At 40.6% G+C, this 25528-nt stretch overlaps 1 protein-coding gene across 3 annotated transcripts in view; it reads left to right on the top strand.

The window, feature by feature from the left end:
• MBP (myelin basic protein) overlaps window positions 1-25528 on the top strand; it is a 200193-nt gene that overhangs the window by 160061 nt on the left and 14604 nt on the right. For 2 of the 3 annotated variants that reach the window (XM_073678922.1, XM_073678920.1), the window contains exons 4-6: window positions 778-1205; window positions 24944-25081; window positions 25288-25323. In XM_073678922.1, coding sequence (XP_073535023.1) covers window positions 778-1205; window positions 24944-25081; window positions 25288-25323 — 602 coding nt within the window. The remainder of the gene's footprint in view (window positions 1-777; window positions 1206-24943; window positions 25082-25287; window positions 25324-25528) is intronic. The other variant, XM_073678921.1, reaches the window with a different exon arrangement.

The following is a 25528-nucleotide window of genomic DNA, read 5'->3' on the forward strand; positions in this document are numbered from 1 at the left end:
AAATCTAGCGTAAAAGCTGTAAGCAAATCAGGCTGAAAGTTTTCAAAATCACTGGTCAGTGTGTAGAAAAATTATTATCTCAAAACGCATCACAGTCATGTCCTACTGACGCCATGTCCTACCAAGTTATGTCCTACTGACTTCTCCCATGTCCTACCAAGTTGTGTCCCACTGACACAGGTGCGCTGCTTGTAGAAGGGTCTCCGAATGGAAGAATAGCAAAAAGTTACCAAACTTCTTCCATGTCAGCCCTACCAATCTTGCTTTCTATAGCAAATTGATTTTGATCTTAAGTAGTCTCAGATAACCAGTTGTTAAAATACTTCAAAATCTTTGCGTTTTTTAGGCATCAGTCTCCTGTTATACATGAATGTGTTTAATCATTGCTTTCCTGTTAGATTTGACAATCTTCCTTACTACTGACTCTCCTGGATTCCAGGAATTATGCGGTACTATATTTTAGCAGTAGGGAACAGTATGTACGAGCGTCCCTTGGGAACACTTATAAGGCAGGGTGTTTCACTTACATTAGGAATGTACTGATTTCTAATTAAACGTATTATGTGTAAATTACATTTAATGAGCTGATGGGAAAGTTGAGATATTTTTTAATGTAACTTTACATCTTGAGGTATTCTCCCCAGAGTTACTTGTAATTCCTCCCTGTGCAAGTTCTTAGAGCTTTGCGTGAAATGGCTAAATCAGGATAGTGAGAAGAAGGAATCATTGTTTTCTCGTCACAGCCCTGCATTCACATCTCCCTCTTATTATTTTCAGCAGATGTGAACCAGAACAATGGCACCTCATCCAAGGGCACGGCGGTGACTGACTCCACGAGCACAGAAGACCCCAAGAATGATTGGAAGAGTGCCAACCCAGCTGATGCTGCCTCTCGCCCACATTTGGTCCGCCTCTTTTCCCGAGATGCTCCTGGAAGGGAGGACAACACCTTCAAAGATCGGCCCTCTGAGTCAGATGAGCTACAAACCATCCCGGAGGACAGTGGAACAAGTTCCCCAGAAACGGATTTGATGGCATCACAGAAACTGTCTCGTGGTCACGGATCAAAACACATGGCATCAGCAAGCACTTCTGACCACTCTAGACATGGGCATGGATCCCACGGCCGGTACAGGGACTCGGGTCTTCTTGACTCACTGGGCAGGCTCTTTGGAGGTGACAGGCATGTTCCTAGGAAGGGAAAGGTGAGCACTGAGGAATAGAGCAAATTATTAGCAAGAGTCAAACGAACTGGGGGTACAGTGGGTATCTTGTGTTATGTAATACCTGGGATGTTGTCCCAAAGAATGAGTGAATCATTAGCGCCTCATTCACTAAACATTGCAGCCACATTTTGTTATTTCAGTTGGTACTAACCAGCATTGGATAAGGTGCAAGCTACTGGATGTTGCATTGGTAATTGATTTCCCAAGTGTAACTTGACACAGCTATACCTGCAATCATCCTGAAATTGACCCAGTGGGAATGTGATTTACTGACAATATGCTTTTCTGTGTATTCCCTAAATTGTAGAAATTATTGATTCTAACTTTAATAAGTGGAGTACCTTAGAAAATATTGATTTTAATCATCCAGTTTGGTGTAGTGCCTTATACCACGAGAGAGATGTCTAAACTCCTTTCCAATAATGCTTATGACCATAACGGTAATAGTAAAAATTTCTATATTTCTCAGCCCCAGTACTGTTAAAACATTATTTTTTCACCCTCTGCTGAACACCAAATAATTGTGGCAAGTAACCTTACTGGAAATTTACGAAAGCTGTCTGAGAGCTCGCTTGATATGAAAACGTGCTATAATGTCTATGTATTTTAGGTGTTTGTGTAGATCTGCTAACACTGAATACAACACAAGTCATCTGTTAGGCGTCATTTAATGAGAGATCTTGATATTTTATGTGCTTTTACAGTTAATTACTAATTTTTTTACCATTATTCCTCCACTGTTGTATTACGTTCTTTGGTAACATTTCACAAGTTGAACAGATAGAGGTGGAAGTGACATACAGTGTAGATATCACAGTTAATAGTCAATCATGGACAGATTATTTCACCAGCTAAATATATTACAGCTGATTTGCAACATTTTAATCTTTTCAATCATGTACAGTACCAAATTTTGTAAATCCTTTCTAAAGAGCCTGATGGGTTGCCTGTGTGCTACCTAATTCTTCTGTATTTAATACCATTGCAGAACACAATGCGGATTTTATATAGCGTGAAAATCAATTGTTACAATTTCTAGTTACAAGATAGCTCCTTAAATAGAAAAATCTTTTTGTAGATAAACCATTAGCTGAATGTGAATCTCTAGTCAAAAACTGCATATTAACGTTACAAATTATCTGCCCTGTATTTGATATTTTTATGTGAAGTCAAATATTAAAACTCCTTAAATGCATGTTTGCATAATTTGACCATAATCTAACTTTATGATAAAAGCATATAAAATGCCGATCCGGCATATGATTTAACAAACACAATAGTATCATTACTATTTAAATGTATATATATAAAAAAAAATCTGCACGCTTTCCTAAGACTAGGAATAAAGCAGTGAATGCCATTTCCCAAGGAAAATGACCTTTAACTGACTAGGATGGTTTTCTTTGAGCCTTTCCTGAATATAAAGTATTTTTGAAAGAGCAATTTCCTATTTTTTCTATATAGAAGCAAATGACATCTGTGTAGTGTCAGACATAGCAAAGACAAGATGTGCAAGGACAATGGGGCTGTGATACAAGATGACACAAGCAATTGTGTACAGAGGAAGGTGCAGGTTACAATGTGATCATTAGGCTTGGAATAAAATGCTGTTCGATGCACAGAGCCAAGGTCACCGCAAGGACATGAACCTGCTGTGCAGGATGAGTCTGTAACATTTCCTTATGGTGTCAAGACTTCAAAGTGAAGAAGTTTTTCTAGCCTATGTAGAATTGTGGGGAATGACTATAAGGACAGGTGCAGACGGCCGTGTACTCTCTCATCTGAGAGAATCTGGTCGATTAGTAAATGACACTGATCAAACACTGATTAGAGTCCAGCATAGTGCGATCCCATTCTTTCTGATGAGGAACAGATAGAGAAAAAACGTCTCCATCTTCTCCATTCTGGAAGTCCGTGGAAGACAGTCAGCGAGTGCAGTCTGATGGTTTTCACGGACTCTGATTTGCAAGGCCGAGGGCAATCCAAATATCGGATCAAACTCTGGTATGCTCTGTCTGAGGAATAAATCGGACATGTGCACGGCCAATTGGTCCAAGTGCTATCTGATGTTTTGTCAGATCGCGCTCAGACCGAAAATACAGTTGTCTGCACCTGCCCAAAGGCCATTTAATAGACTGACTATATGGGCTTTACAGTATATGCACATAAACCATGGATTTCTCATAAAATTATACCATGTTTAGGTTCGCACTTTAGAGTTAAAATATAAGACCCTGTCAGCCTGTAATCCTCAGTAAAGGGAGCCTGAGGGTTTACTTGAAATTGAGTTTAACGTAGTAAAGGTAACTTGTCACTTGAGTCACGCTGGCCAAACCACGGTCAGCATGAATCGGAGCGTGGTGGATGCGTGATTGCAGCCAACTACGTTATTCTCAGAAACGCTCCGGCATTTCAGAGAGAATATAGTTTGAAGAGCCGGCTGGGAACTACAGGGAGAGAGGAGACTAGTCCAGAGTTTTCCCCAGGTGGCTTCTCCTCCCACCACTCTAGTTATCGATAGGTCTTTCCCTATATACATACGTGGGAGAGACCTCTCAATCGTCTGGATCATCTCTCGCTATGCTCCCCCCAACCAGCTCTTCAAACTATGTTTTCTCTTAAATGCCGGAGCGTTTCATAGAACAACAAAATTGGCTGCAATTGCGCATCTATGCTCCGATTCTCGATCCCTGTGGTTTGGGCAGCACAAATCCGAGAAACAGTATTGCTTAAACAGTTTTCAGTGAGGTGCTGAACGTAATCAACATTTGAAAATGTAGCTCTGACTGTGCAGTGGATTGGAGTTTTATATCAGAGAAAAGAATCTCTGGCCACTAGTTATAGTGGAAAATAAGTATGGTATAGTAGGAAATTACTCAGCAAAAATTATAGGATATTCCCAATAAAGACACCAATAGAAGACAACCCAAACGTTTAAGCTCAACTAGCAAATTTTGTAGGTACCTGAAATTGGGAATTAAGTCCGTGTTCCACCTAACTAGTATTATTATCATTCCATTATTGTCCAGGCAGTCACTCCCATGGTATGTTATTGATCGGGGTTGACAAATGTTCATTTGCCGACTTTGTGTATATAGTTAATTTGATACAGAGTAGGTTATTACTGACCGACGTAAATTCCAGTGTGTAGGGCGTATATACGGGTACGAGCTTTTCCAAGCTGCCTATTTGCCATATACTGAAGTGTTGGGCTGGAGATTGCGCAGTGTTCTCAGTTATTGCCCTGGAGTTAGCTATACTGTCTTACACAATCCTCCTTAGTAGAGCTGTGGATTCTAGAGCTAGCAATTGTGTAGGAATATAACCTTGCATATGAATGAGATGTGCTCCTTATCATGTATGTGAATTCTTTCTGCCATATCTACAGTTCTTATATGAGTGGTATGTTACTTCTTGCTGTACGTTCTGTAAGGCGTGTTCTAGCCAATAAGTGTTCTACAGCCAAGATCAAATTAATGAAAAACTGGAAATGATATTCTGGCTTCTGTTTTATGCTTTAGTGTTTTCAGCTCAGCAGTAAGTGATAGGGGAAAGGCAATGCATTAACGCTGTGTAATTAGAACTTGTTTTTTGAGGAGACGACTACCAATATTGCAGACATGAACGAGACAAGCTGCTCACTTGTTTATGCAAGTGGTCGATCTTGCTTGGACGCACTGACGGCTAATAGGATGTGCTTTCTTTTAAAAGCTCTAATTTGTAGCTCCGAGCTTCTGAAAAGCAAATCCGCAGACAGATGCACGTGTGCTATGCTGTGCCCGAGAGTGCTAGTCAAGTTATACATTATGTATTATAATACTTTCATGCTGTTCTGTTCTGAAAGTAGGGATTCTTCAAGATTGTTGCCAAATGATGAAATAATTACCATTTATTTTCTTGTGCGCTCTTCCACATTCAATTGCTTCTAGACAATGACAGCTATATTGTATGATATTACCCATCAGTTCACCAGACACTGCAATGGCTCTTTATATGCCCGTGATGATGCTTGGTTTGGGTTAGTACTCAGGTAGTTTTATTCCACTTTGGGATCTAAATATCTTCATATATATAAACTCAGGGCACAATGCAAAGTTAGCTAACCATTTCTAAGTCCATGTAAACTTACACAAGTGCCTGGCTGGGATAATAACCCTAAGTCTATCTCAAGCCTTTGCTAGCATCTTTATGGTCTGAAGTGATGGGTTTATACCGGACCTCGTAGACTTGGTAGTGTTTACTACGATGCAGTGAAAAGTGGCTGAAATGTGAAGTTTTCTTACTACGACTCTAGTATGTGCGGAGCCAGATCCTAAACTGTTGAGAGTATCTACTGATGAGGTGGTAGATTCTGCATGACAAACTACTAGACAGAAACATTTGAATGGTGATTTCCTTTTTTTAGATGAATGAATTTCTGCTACACGACCAGCTATAATTCTTAATATATTGCTAGAGTTTTTATATTGGTTTATTATCGGGATTACTATGGAATTAAGTTGCCAATTCTTACCTCAATTAAAGTGTTGGTTCTCATTTAGAACCGTGGTGAAACATTCAACCTCGTAAAAGGAGTAATTTCATTATTAAGGAGTCCCTATTTTGCTATTCTCCATTATCTGCTCGGTATTGGTTTGCTTCTCCTACCCTTGCTGTACCAAGTGGCTGTGTCCCTGGAATTACAATAAAACCATTGTCCTACTTTATTTGTTAATTCCTACAAAATTAGAAGTGTTACTGCTCTGCTTCTGAAGCAACTATGCGGTGGGACAAACTTACTTTGTGTTACATCTATTTCTATGCCTATGTACATTATATTAAAGGGGTTTTCCGATCTTTAAAAAATGTTGTGCAGGTACTCTAACCACAGTAAGTTGGATCACTTACTAATGTAATGTCTGTAGCTGAAATGACTCTGTAAGTCACTCTCACATACATTTACATGACCATGTCTCCCTGTCCTCCTCCTTCCCCATGTCTCAGGAAGGACTGTGTTTCACATGCTGGGCAGCAGGTAGTGCAGGATCAAGTAATTGGGGAAACGGCAGAGTAATGTGTCACTAATTCATATTGGTAATCCCACCCATAGCAAGTCCTAGTTATACAGAGTGTAAATGATCATGAAAACCATCATCTGGTGAGCATTCAAAAAGATTAAGGTACTTTTATGTATTTTATATAAGCTCGGAAAACCCCTTAAGAAGGTTTATATGATTTTTTATGTTATCTAAAACTGGTACAGTGATTTGTTCTAAGATAGTGTTTTAAAAAATGCAGATCAATATATCTAATCAGTATATAGTATAACTGAAGTATTTGTATGTATCTACATTGCTAATGTAAGATGAATAAGGACATTGTACTAATCTCCGACTCTAAATCATAGCATGGTGTACTGAATTCTGTGTTTTATGATTCCTTATAATTACCGTATGTCTTGGCTTTGAATGTTAAACTGTAATAAACATTTATTAGAAAATAATTTCTACTAATTGCCTCTTCATTTTTGTTTCTTAATGTATTAATATTTTTTTTATCATTATTGGACTAATATCTGAAACTTTAATTTGTTTCCACATATTAGATTTAGAAGAAGGTTGGCGCACAATTCACATCATCTCTCTAAAATAGTTTATTATGGTATCTTTTTGAGCAATATTTTAGATGTACAGCCATCAAAAATGAACATTCACTTTAGGTATTGTGATATAGAGAGGATTTTAACGGTATAACTAAGTGACATCAGCCTTCCTTTGTATGACTGATGTCACCTTTGACTTTAAAAGGAAAGGCATTACTAGTAATTGATTTTTTTTATTTTAAATCAAGTTTCATGGTGAACGCATTTTTTTAAAACTTTTTTGGGTATTTTTTTTTCTATATTAGAAAAAGAAATCCTAAAATGTTGCAGTTTTCACTCTGGCTGCTGAGCCTCGCAGGCTGACACTTCCTGCTCTATAGAGATCATTTTTCAGTAGTTATCACTAACATCACAAAATAGATTACAATGAAGATTAACTTCAATATATAGATGACACTCCTCTCCCTTCCTGCACAATGACCCCTGCACAGGTCACAGAACATGCCTAGGAAATTCTTCCATAGAAGCTAATGTCTCCAGACTACAAGATCTGATGCATGGCTGCTGTAAAGCATATCTCTGAATGCTGCTAAAATGAATCTTTTTAGGTTTTTCCTACCTCGTTTGAGAGCAGCATAATGTAGGAAAAGAAACCCTGAATCCAAAGATGTAGCACTTAGATTACTGGGTGCAGCAGTTGTGACACATCACAGTTCTTAGATGTAGTATGAAGCAGAGCTCATAAAACCAACCCCGTCCACACCAGGCTCTGTATGTGCATTGTGTATAGATAGTGAGCTGCTTATCACAGGAGGGGGCGTGGTCAGTCTAGCAGGCATGTGAGCACCAGTCCTGGCAGTGATAATGTCCTTATTATAAAACCTTCATTGTATGTAAACAACAGCCTAATAAGTGACATATCCCTGAATTCAGTGTTTTAACCCCTACATCTTGTTGTCCTCAGAATACATAGCTGCTGAAAGTTTCCCTTTAATTGCAGTTCAAGCAAGATACACATAATCATATATAGAAAATGGCATTAAAAAAATCTGCCATCAGAAAATGAAAAGTGATTAGAAAAAATAGAATATTAATATCTGGTTTTAATGATAAATATGGCTGATAAATTTCCACTAAGCTGACTATAGCCATTGGAGGTGGTTGTTTGGCTAAAATATATAAGCACTGGCATACATAGATTACAGTGTGGTCAATCCAGGAAAATGGTAGTCGGTGCCAAATCTCCCTCCATTCATAGAAATCCAGCCACATGTACATGACAATGTGGGGATAGGGCATGATGAACTCCGGGTGAATGACATTTAGAAGATAGTTCCCTAACTTTATCTAAAGTAATCTACTTCACATTTGAGATTAGCGTGGATTATGTCATTTTTGATTGAAATCCTAATGACTCGATATGATGAATCTAAAGAACCAAGTAAACAAGCAGATAAACAACCAAATCATTCACACAACTATTTTACATATATATTTTATATACCTACAAGACCACATGTATACTAATACTCATCAATTACCTGCCTTTTTTATGCTTTTACTTTTCACCTTTTTTACACTTCTGTCATCCCACGAAACTAAAACTTCTACTTATCTCATCCTAACTGTGTTTTAGGTATGGAGAACAAGGTAAGTACCGTCTGACGTACTGCCCGCCACGCTACCAGGTACATAATGTGCTTTGTAAAAATAAAGGGTCACAGAAGAAATAGCTTTATTATACTGTTGCCTGTTTGAAAAGCTGACAATCAGGTTTGCTGATCTTTTCTTTTCTCTTGGAATGTATGAATATGTATAAAATGTATCTCTTTTTTTTTAAGCTTGTGAACAAAATGTATATGTATGGCCAATAAACATGAGAGTCAACACAAAAGTATGGTGAAGGAGTCATTCAGGTATTTACTGAGCTGTCTCGTATATGCAGCCCCGGAGACATGCAGAATTGACTTAAAGGGAAGCTATTGCCAGAAAATTGTTTAAATCAGACTTTTGTGTTTAAAAGTATTTTTTTAGCATTTTTTTTTTACATAATACAATCAGTATTGAAAGTAATAATTAAAAATCTTACAATTTTCACACTGGCCACTAAGGTTTTTTTTAGACTCTAACTCCTTGATGTTTCTGGGTACATATGTACATTAGCCACAATGGTTAGCCCCCCACTCTCTTCTTGGATTTAAGCATTTAACGAGCCTGTTCATAGGTCATTATGATGGGAAGGGAGCTGTAACAACACCTATTGTGATTGGTGGATCCTTTATCAGCTGCGTATAGAGCGGTCACCTGTTATTTTAAACCTGCCACTGATGATAAGGAGCCTGCTGAAAACTTTTCCTGAAAGGACAGGAAGTGTGGGTCTAAAAAAAAGCCCCAGTGGCCACTCTAAAAATTGCAAGATTGTTAATTTTGTTTTTTCTTTTTTAATAAGTAATGCCACCTTTTTTAAAAAATACATGTAACTCAAAAACCTGATTTAAACAAAAGGCCATTTTCTGATGATAGTTTCCCATTAATTCAATCATGAAACAATTACAGCCATTCAGAAGTGAAGGTACACTACCAGTTTTGCATGACCTCTCCCTATGTCTGGGATTGCAGAACTGAGGTCTTACTAAATGATATAATTCTTAAATGTGATTTTTTTTTTTTTTAACCACTGAATGGTTAGATTTTACTAGTTAATTTTTAATTATGAAACCTTGTAAATCCATGACCCATTTTCTGCCATTCTTTACTAATATTAAGCTTAATGTCTAGAGAGATAAGCGGACAAGTGGAATTTCGGGTTCTGGTACCCGATCGAACTTTAGTCCCCTGTCTCTGTGTCTGTTTCTCTCTCTCTCGTCAGGATAGGTGATCAATTGTTAAGTCCTGGACAACCTCACAAGCGTATTAATATGTGTATGGAAAGATATTTCATACTGGTATCCCCATTTAATGTGGTCTAATGTGCTACATAATAAGACTGTCAGTAGATCACCAAAATTTAATGCAAATTGGATATACACCTTTTTTTTACTATTCTACATAAATGCATTGCCATGCCAATCAAAATTTAGCAAAGCTCTTTGTTTAGTGTCCAAAAAATGTTTCTTTCACTACTTAGAAGACACTTCTCCTTCCCCTTGCCTCTTAATCTCATAATTTCCTTAAAAAAAAAAAAAGTGGTAAAATCCATCTTTTTCATATCAGGACAGTCAAATTAAATTGCTGCCTATTAAAGTCTGGGAAAGTAAGGATTAGAAAAGTCTCAGACAGGCACAAACAAAAACCGAGCTATGCATTTGAAATTTTTTGTCTGAATTCTAGTGGTTTTATCTCATGCCAGAGCGTGATTCACAGCTACACTGCTAAGTCCTGTGGTATACTGTCCAATTTGCTGTTACTACAGCTGATTGTGTGCTACACATGGAGAGAACAACAAGAATCCAATTTTCTGTGTGAGATGGGTATGGGAGACATCATAGCAGCTAGTCTCCATCCACTAGCTCAGGGTCAACTGAAAATTAGAGCGAGATCCTGCAGAAATGAAATATACACTGCTCAAAAAAATAAAGGGAACACTTAAACATCACAATGTAACTCCAAGTCAATAACACTTCTGTGAAATCTACCTGTCCAGTTATGAAGCAACACTAATTGTGAATCAATTTCTTCTGCTGTTGTGCAAATGGAACAGACAACAAGTAGAAATGATAGGCAATTAGTAAGATACCCCCTATAAAGGAGTGGTTCTGCAGGTGGTGACCACAGACCATTTCTCTGTTCTCATCCTTTTTGGCTGTTGTTTTGGTCACTTTTTCATTTTGCCATTGCTCTCACCCCTAGAGGTACAGTAGCATGAGGCGGTGTCTACAGTACAACCCACAGAAGTTGCTCAGGTAGTGCAGTTCATCCAGGATGGCACATCAGTGCGAGCTCTGGTAAGAAGGGTAGCTGTGTCTGTCAGCACAGTGTCCAGAGCATGGAGCTGATACCAGGAGATGTGGAGGGAGCCATAGGAGGGCAACAACCCAGCAGCTGGGCCGTTACCTCCTCCTTTGTGCAAGGAGGAACAGGATGAGCACTGCCAGAGTCCTGCAAAATGACCTCCAGCAGACCACAAATGTGCATGTGTCTGCACAAACGGTTAGAAACCGACTCTGAGGGTGGTATGAGGGCCCGACGTCCACAGATGGGGGTTGTGCTCACAGCCCAACACCGTGCAGTACGCTTGGCATTTGCCACAGAACACCAGGATTGGCAAAGTCGTCACTGGGGCCCTGTGCTCTTCACAGATGAAAGCAGGTTCACACTGAGCACGTGATAGAGTCTGGAGACGCCGTGGAGAGCGATCTGCTGCCTGCAACATCCTTCAGCATGACCAGTTTGGCAGTGGGTCAGTAATGGTGTGAGGTGGCATTTCTTTGGAGGGTCGCATAGCCCTCCATGTGCTCGCCAGAGGCAGCCTGACTGCCATTAGGTAGAGATCCTCAGACCCCTTGTGAGAACATATGCTGGTGCGGTTGGCCCTGGGTTCCTCCTAATGCAGGACAATGCCAGACTTCATGTGGCTGGAGTGTGTCAGCAGTTCCGGCAAGATGAAGGCATTGAAGCTATGGACTGAATCCGATTGAACACATCTGGGACATCATGTCTTGCTCCATCCACCAACGTCACGTTGCACCACAGACTGTCCAGGAGTTGGCGGATGCTTTAGTCCAGGTCTGGGAGGAGATCCCACAGGAGACCATCCGCAACCTCATCAGGAGCATGTCCAGGCATTCTAGGGAGGTCATACAGGCACGTGGAGGCCACACACAATACTGAGCCTCATTTTGACTTGTTTTAAGGACATTACATCAAAGTTGGATCAGCCTGTAGTGTGTTTTTCCACTTTAATTTTGGGGGTGACTCCAAATCCTGGCCTCCATTGGTTAATAAATTGGATTTCCATTGATGATTTTTGTGTGATTTTGTTGTCAGCACATTCAACTTTGTACAGAACAAAGTATTCACTGAGAAGATTTCATTCATTCAGATCTAGGATGTGTTATTTGAGTGTTCCCTTTATTTTTTTGAGATGTGTATTATAGTGGTATTCCTCAAGTACATGCATATGGAAGATCATTCTGAAAAGTCATTTGTAATGACAAGTAAGCTTTACGTTTTCTCTAAGGTTTTAAATAGTAAGCTAAAAATATTAGGGTACATTTGCTTAAGACCAGCGTTCATACGCATTTTCTCAAGAGGTGCACCCATCTTAATAGATTAGGAGCATCTTTGGGCATCCATTCCACCCCAGTCCAATTTCTGGTATAAATTTTAGTAAATTCATGAGGCCAAAGGTGGCCCTGCCTCACCTATATGGCTTTCACAAAATTATTCAAACTCTTAGTGCAGGTGCCCCATTGTATTGTTTTTAATAAGTTCCATCTGTCGTTCTTTCGAATAACTGCATTAGTGTCTAGAATCGGCTTCTTTCCAAGTGCCCTTGTCACCGTTGCAGTAACATGATGCAATTAAACTGTGAGCCTGTTAACCTCGATTAAATGACATGGATAAAATAAAGTGTAATTACCTTATCATTCTTGATAAAGGTTAAATAACTCCTACTAAAGCAGAATTATCCTCTTTATATAGTACTTATCTCAAAATGAAGCATTGTCGTGCTTAATCAGAAGGCTTTAACATTTTCAGTGGGAGTTATACTATTTATGTATCTAGGAATATGTTTTACCCTACATGGCATGAGCTGGAAAAGGGTAAACTAGTATTTTTTTTTTTCACTTTTACTATCAATTGCAGGAGGTCGATTAGATAGGTGGCTGGTATACGCTATAATGGCCGCACACACCACTTCTTTGCTTCTCAGTCGAAAGCTCAAAGACTTGTACTTCGGTGGTCTTATTATGACTTCTGTTATAGTCCTAATTTTAAGGAAGCATTGCAAGGTAAAGATATAATAATGACATTTACAAAAATGTATAGTGCGACCTCACAGCATATATGACTGCAGAAAATCATAGCTTGGTATAACATATACAAAGTAAAATATTTAAAGGGGTTGTCCACTACTTGGACAATCCCTTCTTGATCTAAATGTTTAGCATTGGTAAAATAAAATGGCCTATAATCATCTCCCGTGCCGGCACCGTTCTAGTGGTGTCAGCACTCGCAGTCCCAGGACTGTCTGCAGTTGAAGTGACACGTGACCTCTGTGCCCAATCAGCGCTGGCATCACTGGCCTCCCTTTCGGACAAATCAAACATGAAGAGGAAGTCCGAGCTGCAGCTGATCTATGACTTCCGCTTCTTGTTCACTTCAACAGGAGGTGGGGACAGTGACTCCAGCGCTAATTGGGTGCTGGTGTCACGTGTCACAACAACAGCACGGGAGCCCCGGGGAGAGATGACACTGTGGGAACGGCGCCATCACAGGAGGAGAGTATAGGCTTTTTTATTTTATCGGGGCAAAGCATGGAGTAGGACAAGGAGTTGTCCAAGTAGTGAACAACTCCTTTAACATGTCATGGGGTTGGAGAACATATGGAAAATTAGAAAAATATGCATCCATAGTTCACTGTAACTACCCTACTATCTTTTGTGTTGTATATAGCTGTCATTTTCATTTTTTTCACCAAAATGGGTTCATAGGAAGGAACAAAAAGAAATTGCTCAATGGAAATGTCTTAGATACTTCTCCTTTTCTCTTCTAGAATATGTTTCGATTTTTTTTTAATCTATTAGAAATATAAAATCCATTAGAAAATGTGCTATTTATACTTTTTTTATAGTACTTATTTTAACTATATATATATATGTCTGTGTGTGTATATGTATATACATATAGAGAGAGATATATATAGAGATATACTGTATGTACTGTTATGGAGACCCTCTTTGTTTTAAGGAGATCTTTGGAATAGACAGCAAAGGGTCTTCACATTGCCAGTGAGATTCAAATTAAGATACTTCATCGATGAAGGAAGAGAGACAGAATACATGTGACATGCATTGTCAGCAGGTAGAGTCTTTCTCGTGTGGCAAGCAAAGACTCGCCACATTTATTAGCTAGACAGAACAGAACTTCATTGTTGCAGAAAACCGAAATAGACTTATTAGTAACAAATTTCCCTTGGCTCAGCGTAAACCTTGTCAAGGACTTTACAGGAAACAAGTATCTTAGTCAGACATTCCACAATGTAAAATTAGAAAACACTCAAGCAGACTTCAGACATAGCAAAAATATAAATTGTTTTTATCTAAATTAATAATGATATCTAGATATTAAAAAAATTAACCACAATATATACAGTAAAAATGTCAGCCACTTTATTCCCTTACTAAATATGTAAATTATGCTATAAAGCAGGAAGATGACTACTTTTTTACCACTGTTTGGAAGCTCCTGAAATGGCAGACAACATCCAGAAAAGTAGTAACGATGCAAAGTGCGTTATTGAAATCATAGTGAAATGTGTTTCAATCCTGCCCTACAGGACAGTTATAACGCGTTTTACTACCAATTTGATAAGTACTTTACTTGATGTCCGGTAATTTGGGGGGTCTCCATGCAGTTGACAATCTTAATGTTTTGGAGCACATCTTGACAAGGTAAGTTGGAGAAATATCTGGATGGACCACCGCTGCTAACAATGTGGCTAGAAGCTTGACGTTCCTCTGCAATAGACTTTACAGTAGCTCTCGTCTCTGTTGTTTTCCTTCCTTTTATCTTCCTTGTGTTATGGGCATAGCTTTTCTCTAAATATGAAAGGTTTCCTGCCGGTATCTTATTGCTTAGACTTCAAAGATGTAATCAAATTAGTAAAAGGCACATAATCCCCATTACTCCAAGTTAGAAAGAGCATCTAGAATAAATAAAAAGAAGTGTTGATGGCCACATGGGTAATGCTGTACTGTTTCCAGGTATTAGCACACAGCTCAGTAATTACTTCTCAGCCTCCTGTTTTTCACCCTTGAAGGGAGGGGAATGTGGAATATGCCATGGGATGTGCATTAGTTTCCAAGAAGGAGAACAAGATCTGAACTAACTTGAAAGTGCTGATCTCTGAATAAGAAAATGAGACGGTGCAATCAGTTATACATTTGGGCTTAAAGGATAAAACCTATCTGATTCTGAATATTACTCGATAACAATTCTTGCAGGGCTGTTGTTGCTTTTTATCATTCTGGATCCCTGCCCCTTTGCCGGCTCTTATAGTCGGGCACTGAACAATTTGTAAAAGTGGACTCATCATCTGCTAATGTCACTCCAGAGAGATTTCACCGCCAGTTTGATATTCAATACATCTCTCTCTGATATTTATTCTGTTTTCTTGGGTAAAAAGGCGTAAGTGGAAATGAAATCATCAAATGTAAGCACCGATTTTCTATAATCTAATGGCAAAATTGTTCCTTGCACACTTTCTAGATGTTATTTAATACTAGATTTTGGAACATGGGTGATAATAATAATAATAGAAAAAAAATGAAGACAACATATTTGCTCTGATTTTGGAGTTTGGCGTGTTATCATTTCTAATGTTTGATATTTCCATACATGCATACAAAGTGACAGCTGACCAGTCCTCAGGTAAGTGACATGGACTGCATAACTAAATATGATTTTACTTTCCAAAAAAGGCCATCATAAAGAAGCATTGACGATATCTCAGCAGGTAAAAGATACAATTGTCAAATTTTGGCTATTGCTCTCATTTCTGATGTTGGTGCCAAGTGCACAGAAGAGCTGCGCCTAAATACATGGAGCTCTATAATATGGAACCATTGCTACATGTGATACCAGATGGCACTGCCATATATCGCCTTACTACAGAGACATTCTCCCTTTCAATACTACCGCCAGTACAGAATACCTCCATTATGTAATATCTAGACATGGCACATGTATTTACATGGAATCCATCAGAAAAAAATGCTTTATGCCTCAGTATAAAACGACAGATGGAAGAAATCAGTTGCATCTTCCCAATTAGTTTTATGCCTGGGCAGGACATAACTGATGACAAAGTACAAGTACGGCATCCATATTTGATTTAATAGTCCAACTGCCAGATGTCTGAGACGATCCCATAGAAACCAATGGGTTCAGCTCGGGCATCATGATTGTGAAATACCATTGAAAAAATAACAACGGATGGGTAAACTGACCAGTCCATACAACAAGCCATGGTTGGATTTTGAGCATTAGCTCTTACTGCGATGCAAATGCATTTGATCAAAAGTGTGTGCAGGTAGTGAGCTCTAGGCAGCCCAATCGTAACCACTGACTAATTCCATGGAGTTAACTATTGCTAATTTTATAGGACATTCGTCTTTAGGATCAACCCTTCTAAACAGTCTAAATGGGCATGTAGACCATAGAAAATGGAATAAAATGATCCGACGTCTTGTTCCAGACAAATCCATGTTTGTGTTAATATGTAAATGAGCTGTTAAGATCTATGGGCGGGACACAGATCTGCATGAGAATCTGCCTCCAGAGCTTATATTAAATAAAAGGAGGAGTTACCAGAGTGAGACATGTAATGACTGACAGTCTCCTGATCTACATGTCTCACACTGGTAACACCCCGTCTCATTTATAATAATCTCTGGAGGCAGATTCTCAGGGAGATCAGCCCATAGTCCTGAACAGCTGATTTCCATGTGAGAAAAATATGGATTTCTCCAAAATAAGACATCGGATATCAATATATTATTTTTATTCTACTTCCTATGACTTACGTACCCATATAAATGGCCTAGGAGGGTTGATCTTACTGACAGATGCCATTTAAAGCCTCAGGCGGGGGGGTGTGGCCTAGCTCTTGATGTGAGAGGTCGGGTGGCAGTGCCTCTCCACCACCATTAGCTTCAATTATCCTGCACAGAGCCCGAATCAGCCAAATCCCTTATCAGGAACTGCTGTCTGAGGGTCCCGGGAGTCAGAGGCGAGCTTCTGCCATACTCAGAGAGACCAACATGGGCCGCAAAAGGCAGAAGGATGCCGGGGCCTGCAGCAGTGCCTCAGCCCAAGATGGCACCGAGACAGAGGAAGAGGCGGGAAGGAGGAACACAGCCTATGCACGGAGGCTGGAGGCTTCAGCACGGCTGCACAGGTATGCGAGGGGCATGGAGGCAGATGAAGAAGGAAGTGAAGGCAGTGAGAAGCATGGAGATGAGGAGGAAGACGGTGAGGAGATGCCTGTGCTACATAATGTACAGCAGGAGGAGGGGGATGGTGACACTGTGCTGGCAGCTGAAAGAGGTGGATGGGTTGGATTTGCGGGAAAATGGGGTTGCTTATGCTGTTTGACCTGGTATGCTGGGGAACAAAATGGAAAGATGTTACTTGATGATGGTGGATTGTTTTTTCTAATGCACAATGAGTAACCGTACGGTTCGGATTTTAAGTTGGAATGTACGTGGTATATCTGACAGGATTAAGAGGGCAGCAGTTCTGAATCACATCAGATCTTGTGATCCTATGATTGCGTGCTTACAGGAGACCCATCTCACTAGAGATACTAGGCACTGGCTATCGAGAGGGTGGATGTTAAAGACATATCATTCTACTTATTCCTCGAACTCCAGGGGGGTGTCAGTCCTAATACACAAAAACGCTCATTATGAAGAGCTGGCAGTGCAAGTAGACAGTGAAGGGCAGTATGTATGGATTGCGTGCAGATTGTATGGACACAAAATGATTTTAGTGGCTTTATATATCCCTCCACCTCATTCTAAAAAGGAACTTCAAGCAGTAATGGACTTGACGGCCAGATGGGGGGAGGCTCCGATGTTGATTATGGGAGATGTTAACAACACCATGAATGATCACTGGGATAAAGTACGTCCGGCAGGTATGGAAGCTGGACGGGACGGAATGACTGCATTTGGCACCTACGTGGGGGAGCTGGGGCTGGTGGATCTGTGGAGAGTACGAAATGAGGGTAAGAGGACCTTCTCGTGTCACTCGGCTACACACTGAACACTGTCAAGAATAGACCTGGCTTTTGGGGATACTGCTATGGATGGGATGGTGGGGGAGGTGGAATACCTACAGAGGACTCTATCGGATCATAGTCCTATGGTTGTCACGCTTCTAGTGGGATCTGCTCAGGGTCAGAGGGGAGGTTGGCGTCTTCACCCGACGTGGCTTAAAGTGGTGGATATGGGTGGCATAACCAAAGAACTAGAGCACTTCTTCCAAGTTAATGAAGGGAGTGCTGAGGCTACAGTGGTGTGGGAGGCTATGAAGGCATTTACGAGGGGACTCTTTATAAGTGAGATCTCACGGTGTAAGACCAAAACTAAATTGGCAGATCAACAAATAAAGGATGACTTGACAAGGGCAGAGGCAGACATGATTTTGGCGCCAACGAGTGTAGCTCACAATAGACTAAAATTGGCACAGGAGGCAGTTAATAAACTGCACATGATGCAAGCCGAGAGGAAAAGGGCATTTCAGCAAGCCCAATTCTTTGAGGAAGGAGAGAGAGTGGGTCGCTTGTTGGCGGTGATGTCTGCGGCACAGAGGGAGTCTTCCAGGGTGTACAGGTTGAGAGACCAAGCGGGGACGACTCTGACAGACACAAAGGACATATTGGAGGTCTTTAAGGAATATTACATGGCACTGTACAATTCAAGAGTACGGGACACAGAGGGGGCCGTAGAGGAATTCTTGGAGGGCATCTCACTGTCTAAATTGTCTGAGGAAGATAGGTTAAGGTTGGATGAACCTGTGAGTGTGGAGGAGGTGGAATGTGCAATTCTGTCTATGCCCAATAACAAATCACCGGGTGCTGATGGTCTACCTGGGGAGGTGTACAGGGAGCTGGTGGAACTGCTAGCCCCAAAATTGAAATCTGTGTTTGATGAGGCTTTGGAGAAGGGGGCGTTACCGAGATCAATGGAGGAAGCGGTGATAGTGGTTCTGCCAAAGGAGGGGAAAGACCCCATGGATGCGGAGTCGTATAGGCCCATATCGTTGTTGACAACGGATGTCAAAATACTCGCTAAGATCCTGGCCACCCGGCTCACCGGGGTTGCGCATACTGTTATTCACGAGGACCAGTCGGGCTTTATGCCCAACCGCTCCACGGCTGTTAACTTGAGAAGATTATTTCTTAATATGCAGCTGCCTGCTGATAATGATGGCGGGAGAATAGTGATGTCGTTGGACGCTAGGAAAGCATTTGATAGCGTGGAATGGGAATATTTATGGAAAATCATGGAAATAATGGGATTTGGCCCCGCATTCATGGCCTGGGTGAAGTTATTGTACTCATCCCCAAGGGCGGTAGTTAAGGTGAATGGTGAACGGTCCGGGATGTTTGACTTACATAGGGGCACAAGGCAGGGGTGCCCGCTGTCCCCGCTATTGTTTGCGGTGGCTGTGGAGCCCCTGGCGGCCAAAATAAGAGCTGAGAGAGGAGTGGTCGGATTTAAATTTGGGAGGCTGGAAGAAAAAATATCACTGTATGCCGATGACATCCTGTTATTTCTGGAAAATGCAGGAGAGACATTGGGGTGCACGATGGATGTAATTAAACAATTTGGGAGCATTTCGGGACTGGAGATAAACTGGCACAAGTCTTATGTCATGGCTGTAGATAGACCAATAAAAGTGGAGGAGATAGATGAGAGGGGGAAGCAGCTCCAGCTGGTTTCACAATTTAAATACCTTGGGATATGGGTGGCGCTTCCATTGACACGATTCACGGATCTGAATTTAGTTCTTCTGCTAGAGAAATGTAAAAAGAAAATAGGCGCATGGTGCCAATTGGCTTTGACGGTGACGGGTAGAACTAACCTGATTAAGATGGTCCTTATGCCACAACTAATGTACGTTTTGCACAACTCACCGATATGGCTACCAAAAAAACGGTTTCAGGGTATTGATTCTATCTTCAGATCCTTGATATGGGGCAAGAGGCAGGCAAGGATTAAATTGGGAACGCTGCAAAATGGGAAGGAGGAGGGAGGATTGGCCGCTCCCAATCCCTGGGTCTATTTCTTGTCAGTACAAGGCCAGCATGTCAGGGGATGGAGAGAGCCCGATTGTGGAGGGGCAGCTTGCCGGGTGCTGGTACATGTGTCGGGGAGACGCCCACTGGTCCAGGCGTTAGAGGATGGTACCTTTAAGAAATTGGGAGCAATATATCCTACCTTAGGCTTGACTCAGAAGGTATGGGACACTATTAAAAAGATCAGGGGGGTGGACGGGCTGACTAAGTACTCACCGGTGTTGGGCAATGAACATCTGCCGGAACTTAATAAGCTGTGTCAAATGGGCAATTGGAAGGCGCAAGGAGTGAGATATGTGTGCCAGCTGCAGAGTGGAACGGACCTGAAGACCTTTGAGAAATTGAGAGAAGAATTTGATTTGCCTTTGGTATGGGGATTTCAATACTATAGGCTTCGACATGCTTGGAGGGCACAGTGTGGATTGGGAGACATGACGGTTCAGGGTGACATTGTACTAGACTTTGTGTGTATGAAGGGAGGGACGAGGGGAGTCATATCGAGCTTATATCATGACCTACTGCACTCCTATCTGGGGGGGAATCACCTCATTGCAAAGAGTAAATGGGAAAGGGAGGTGGGTACCCTCAGAACAATGGGAGGCGATTCTAGAATATGTCCCGAAGATCTCTTTAAGCGAGCAGGCACGGATTTCCCAATTATACATAATACATAGGACATACAAAACACCGCTGCGCCTGTACAAGGCGGGCTTGAGGGGAGATTCCAATTGCCCTAGATGTGGCACGGACCAGGCCGGACTGCTACACATGCTATGGTCATGCCCACGGTTGGTGGCTTATTGGTTGTTCGTTGTCAGCAAAATTGAGAGGGCTTATACATGTACAATTGACAGAAACCCGGTGCTGTGTGTTTTGGGGGAGGTGGATGGAATACCTGTCTCAGAACATTACAAAGTGGCGATAGCGCGATTGCTATATGTGGCACGCAAACTAATAGCACGAAAATGGACAGATTCGGAACCCCCCACTAGGAGGGAATTTATTGCTCAGACACGTACGGTAATGCATTTAGAGGAAAGCATTTATAGGTGGAGGCATGGAGAGGGAAAATATGGTCCGCATGGATGGCGGTAATATGATTGTCAATGTTCCCAGGTATGCCCGGCATAAGGAGTATTGGCGGGAGGGGGGAGGGGGGAGAGGGTTTTGACTGTATTATTACACGTTATGTGAATTGTTATATGTATATTGATAACTGTTTGCTGTTAAAATTTTTGAAACCTAAATAAAAATAATTGGTTTTAAAAAAAAAAAAAGCCTCAGGCGGCATTCAAAGGGGTTGCATAGGATTAGAAACACACGCTGTTTTCTTTCAGAAACTGCGCCTCCCGTGATCATTGGTCATGCATGGTATTGCAGTTTAGCTCCATTCAACTTTTATGTTACTGAATTGTAGTATCAGACATAACCATGGTCAGGAGTGGCACTATATCTAAAAAAAAGAAGCTGTGTTTTTCTAAACTTTGAAAAACCCTTTAATGGCTTTATTGTCCCTTAATTATAACTTCTGTTCCTGAAGTAAAAGAAATCAATCTGCTAGATCTTGATCTGAGCAGATAACGCCATTTATTTTTTCTTAGAATAGATAATTCTGTATTTTTACAATTTTAAACAATTTTTTGTTTTAGGCTATAAGTAAATGACACTACTTTTTATAATATTAATATTATACCAATATGTACTAATAAATTATATTTTTGCAAATGATATTGTCCATTTGGCTCCAGATTTCACTCCTCTGGTAAAACATGATAATGGGTGATTAGCTGTTGTGCCTACACCCAGTGCACACAGTGCATACTGCCCTGCTGCTTGAGAAGGACATATAGCAGCCATACGGGTAAGGGAGAACTGATAATGGACAACACACATTGGATTTACTATTGATATATTGATGACATTTTGTAGCCATAGATATTGTTTCCAAAAGCTCTGCAGAGATGGATTTGTCAGCATGGCCGGCAATGTTGCTTTACACGGTGACGATCTTGTCAGAGAAATTGCATTTCAGCTATCGCAACTTTAATTAATTGCACATTGCAGATAGATATCTCCTGAGGAAGATCACCCTTCAGGTCAACCTTCTAAGTAGATAATGGCGCTTATTAACACCGCTCCCGTTCTCTTTGAAACGCTTCGCGCTTTTAATCTCTGCAACCCACATCTCGGTTACAAAAGGTGACATTATAACAGCACCGAAAGGACAGATCAGTCACTGACATGTAATTCTACCTCCGTGGCTGTAATATATGATAGTTGTGCAAATGTCAACAAGCAACACCATTTACAGAATTCATGAGTTAAAAAAAGCAACTACATAATATATCATTCCATTTACTGCAAAAGGTCCCAGGAACATTGGCGCCAATACATCAGGCTGGAGCAATGCAAATAAGGCATTGTCACCAATGTCACCTCAACTTTCCTAACATGAAGGGTAAAGTAGTTAAGCAGATTTCTCAATTAAGTTCAAAATCATAAATATTTTGTAGATAAGCCACCTAACAATATGCTTGTCAAGCTGCTGAGATGTGCCCATTCACAGCTTACAATTGTAGGCATAACTCTATTTTGTGCTAGTGATTACTAGCTAATGACTTTAGTTCAGCTGTAGTAAAATAGAGACGCTTTACCAGTCCCTTATGCTTTACACTGCAGCTCTGATTATCAAGTTCCCCAGGAAGCCATTGCATGGATAGAGTAACTACAAATCTGATGACATCTATGAGTTTTTCATTATTAGATCTAGTAACTTGCAAGTTGAATAAAAAAATAAAAATGTATATTTCATTGGAGTCTTTCAGCAGAAAATGACTGTTCAAACCAAGCAAAGGCTCTCAGGGCACCCTGGGTGTGGCTGAGCGGTTCAGTGCACCTTCCCATGTAGTTTTTTATTCCTATCTATCCCTGCCCTTCTTTGGCTCCTGTAAAGCCAGAGATGTCAATCAAGTAAGTGAAGGGCAGAGATTAGTGGAAAACAAGTTGATGGGAAGGTGCACTGAGCTGCTTAGCCACACCAAGGGTGCACCAAAAGCCTTTGCTTGGTTTGAAAAGTCATTTTCTGCTGACAGTTTGAATACAACCCTAGGCATCAATACTACAAAACAGCAGTACTTACCCCTGAGAAACCAAGCCACCATGCTCAGCAATGAACGCTCATAGATTCACTGGATTTTTCTGATTTAAACGGAGTACCTCTTCTAATCAGCGCCACTCCACTAATTCCAGAACAGTTTTTCTTCTGTGCCCCTCTTTTCCAATGTTATGCCCCTCACCCCTGGTAATAAAGGTGCAAATTTTTCCTACAACCAAGTGGGCATCTACAAAAGATCATTTCTGTGGGTGCAGCCATGTTTTGATTTGCCAGCATCAGAGAATAAAAATAAATGCCAACAGGGAAGTTCTGTGGTGTACACTCAGTTGGTTAAAGGGAAACTTCTCATCATTATTTCTGGGGGGGGGCATAACTTTGGAACTGACGAGCACAGAAGAAAAAGAAAAACTGTTCCAGAATCTGAGGAACAGTGGAAATCGGAGGAGGTACTCAGTTTACATTTAAAAATCCACTGAATGGTCCTCTTTAAGGTTGAAAGAAGACACAATGTTATTGAGCTCAACCTATAAAATAAAATGTACTCATTCATGGATAGACCTATTTGACCTGTTGACATCTCCTCCAGTCCCATAGGATATATGACACGGGGTCCCAGTAATACCAGTTTTATTGGTGTTTGCTGGCTTCCCTCTGTATCCTGGGGGCATTAAGATATATTTACATACTGTCCTTTTCCTCAACTATTTTTCTATGTCTTTCTTGATGTGTGATTTACAAGCTATGAGGAAGCAGGGATTACGCAAGAGCTAAAACTGCTTGTTCTTTTTATAAAAACAAGATAATACACATAAAGCTATATGATCGAGTAACCAGCAGTATATATGTATAAATATCAAGTGCAATAAACTATAAGATTTGATGAGATACTGAGATGAGATTATGGGATACTGGATGAAGGCACCAGGCTCTGAGGAATAACATAGAAGAGGGGTAATAGATCTGCCTTAAAATTGTGCTTTTAAAGAGTTGTCCAGGACTTTCATAACGATGTACTGTCTTTGATAGGTCATCAATATGAGATCGGTGGGGGGCTGATATCTAGTACCTCCACCAGTTGACTGTGAATGGGAGATAAACTGTAGTACTTCATAGTGACCACTAGACAATGTACGGAGATACAGGGTTCTGCTACATACATCGCTTACTTCCTGCCTCTGCCAGAGCAAGTATCAGCTGATCAGTAGAGGTTCTGAGTATTGGAAACCAATAGATCTAACGTTGATTACCTACAGTATTTTGAAAGGTCATCAATATGTAAGTCCAAAACAACCCATTTAAGGCCTACCTAAACAGTGGATGTAGGGAACTAATGATATTGAGCACAGTTTGGAGATGGGAGTGGGAAATTCCAGGCATGGAGGATGTATGCCTAGGATCATTGAAAGAATAAAGAGCATCGGTAAGATGGTAGAGATGAGGAAAGTGATATAAGACTGTGCAGAACCGTGGATAACTTTTGGGGGTGAGAATGATCATTTTTAATTGTATTCTAAAATAAATGGGCAACCTGTGCAGTGACTGGCACAAGGTGGAGGCATCAATGTAGTGGTTGGAGAAAAAAAAAATGTGACTACAGATATTGTATTCAGGATAGATCAGTGGGGGGAAGGGGAGGTTAGTGAGGGGGAAATCGATTAGTAGAGAGTTGCAGTAATCATGATGAGAATAAATCCGAGCAACAATAGGAGTTTTGGTTGATGGGTACATTAAGGAAGGCTTCTAGAGATGTTGCAGTGATACAGGTGACATGGGTATGTGCTTTCTAAAAAGAGTACAATATCTTTTTACATTTTGGAAAACAGAATCTATTATAGTCTCCAATTAAACATTTATATCAGTTTCTAAAGTGTTTTGTAGGATTTTTCCATAAAATATGTGAATTACTGTATACTGATAAATATCATTGGACCTTCTGCACAATATTGATACATGAAAACCTATCTGATTGGTTACTTTGCTCTTTACTTCAGGATTACCACCTGTCCAGATCTGGCTACCTCTCGTCCTCCCCTCAGAGATCTTACTTCTCTTCCTCCCCTCAGAGATCTTACTATGCCCATGGCAGACATGTTGATGACAACCCCGTTGTCCACTTCTTCAGGAACATTGTAAGTTCTTACATGAAAACAAACTGTTAACAAACCGAACATTTAATGACATTTGATAAAATAATAACCTATGGGGAAGTTCCCATGACAGAGAAACATGTTAGAAATGTGATGGTTAGCATTTACCAATGAAGATCCCAAGCTCCTGTCAAATGTATATGTAGATCATTCTGCTGGTAGACTTATCAGTCTCTACTTTCCTCCAGGTGACTCCCAGGACACCACCCCCTTCTCAACCAAAGGTAACTATGAAAATAACCTATCATTTAATGATTTTATGATGATGATATTATGAGGGTGTATTTAATAGTCCCCTTAGGAGACTTAAAGTTGTGATTGTCCGATCGCCTGTGCTATCTATAGCAGAAATCACGATCTCCTGTGAATGCCACAGGCTGACCTTCACAGGAGGATTGTGATGACAGGCAAAGGGGTCTTCAGCAAACG

This window comes from Phyllobates terribilis, unplaced genomic scaffold (genome assembly GCF_046119375.1).
Source record: "Phyllobates terribilis strain yellow unplaced genomic scaffold, ASM4611937v1 Scaffold_4__5_contigs__length_816908805, whole genome shotgun sequence".
In the NCBI taxonomy this organism is placed as follows: Eukaryota; Metazoa; Chordata; class Amphibia; order Anura; family Dendrobatidae; genus Phyllobates; species Phyllobates terribilis.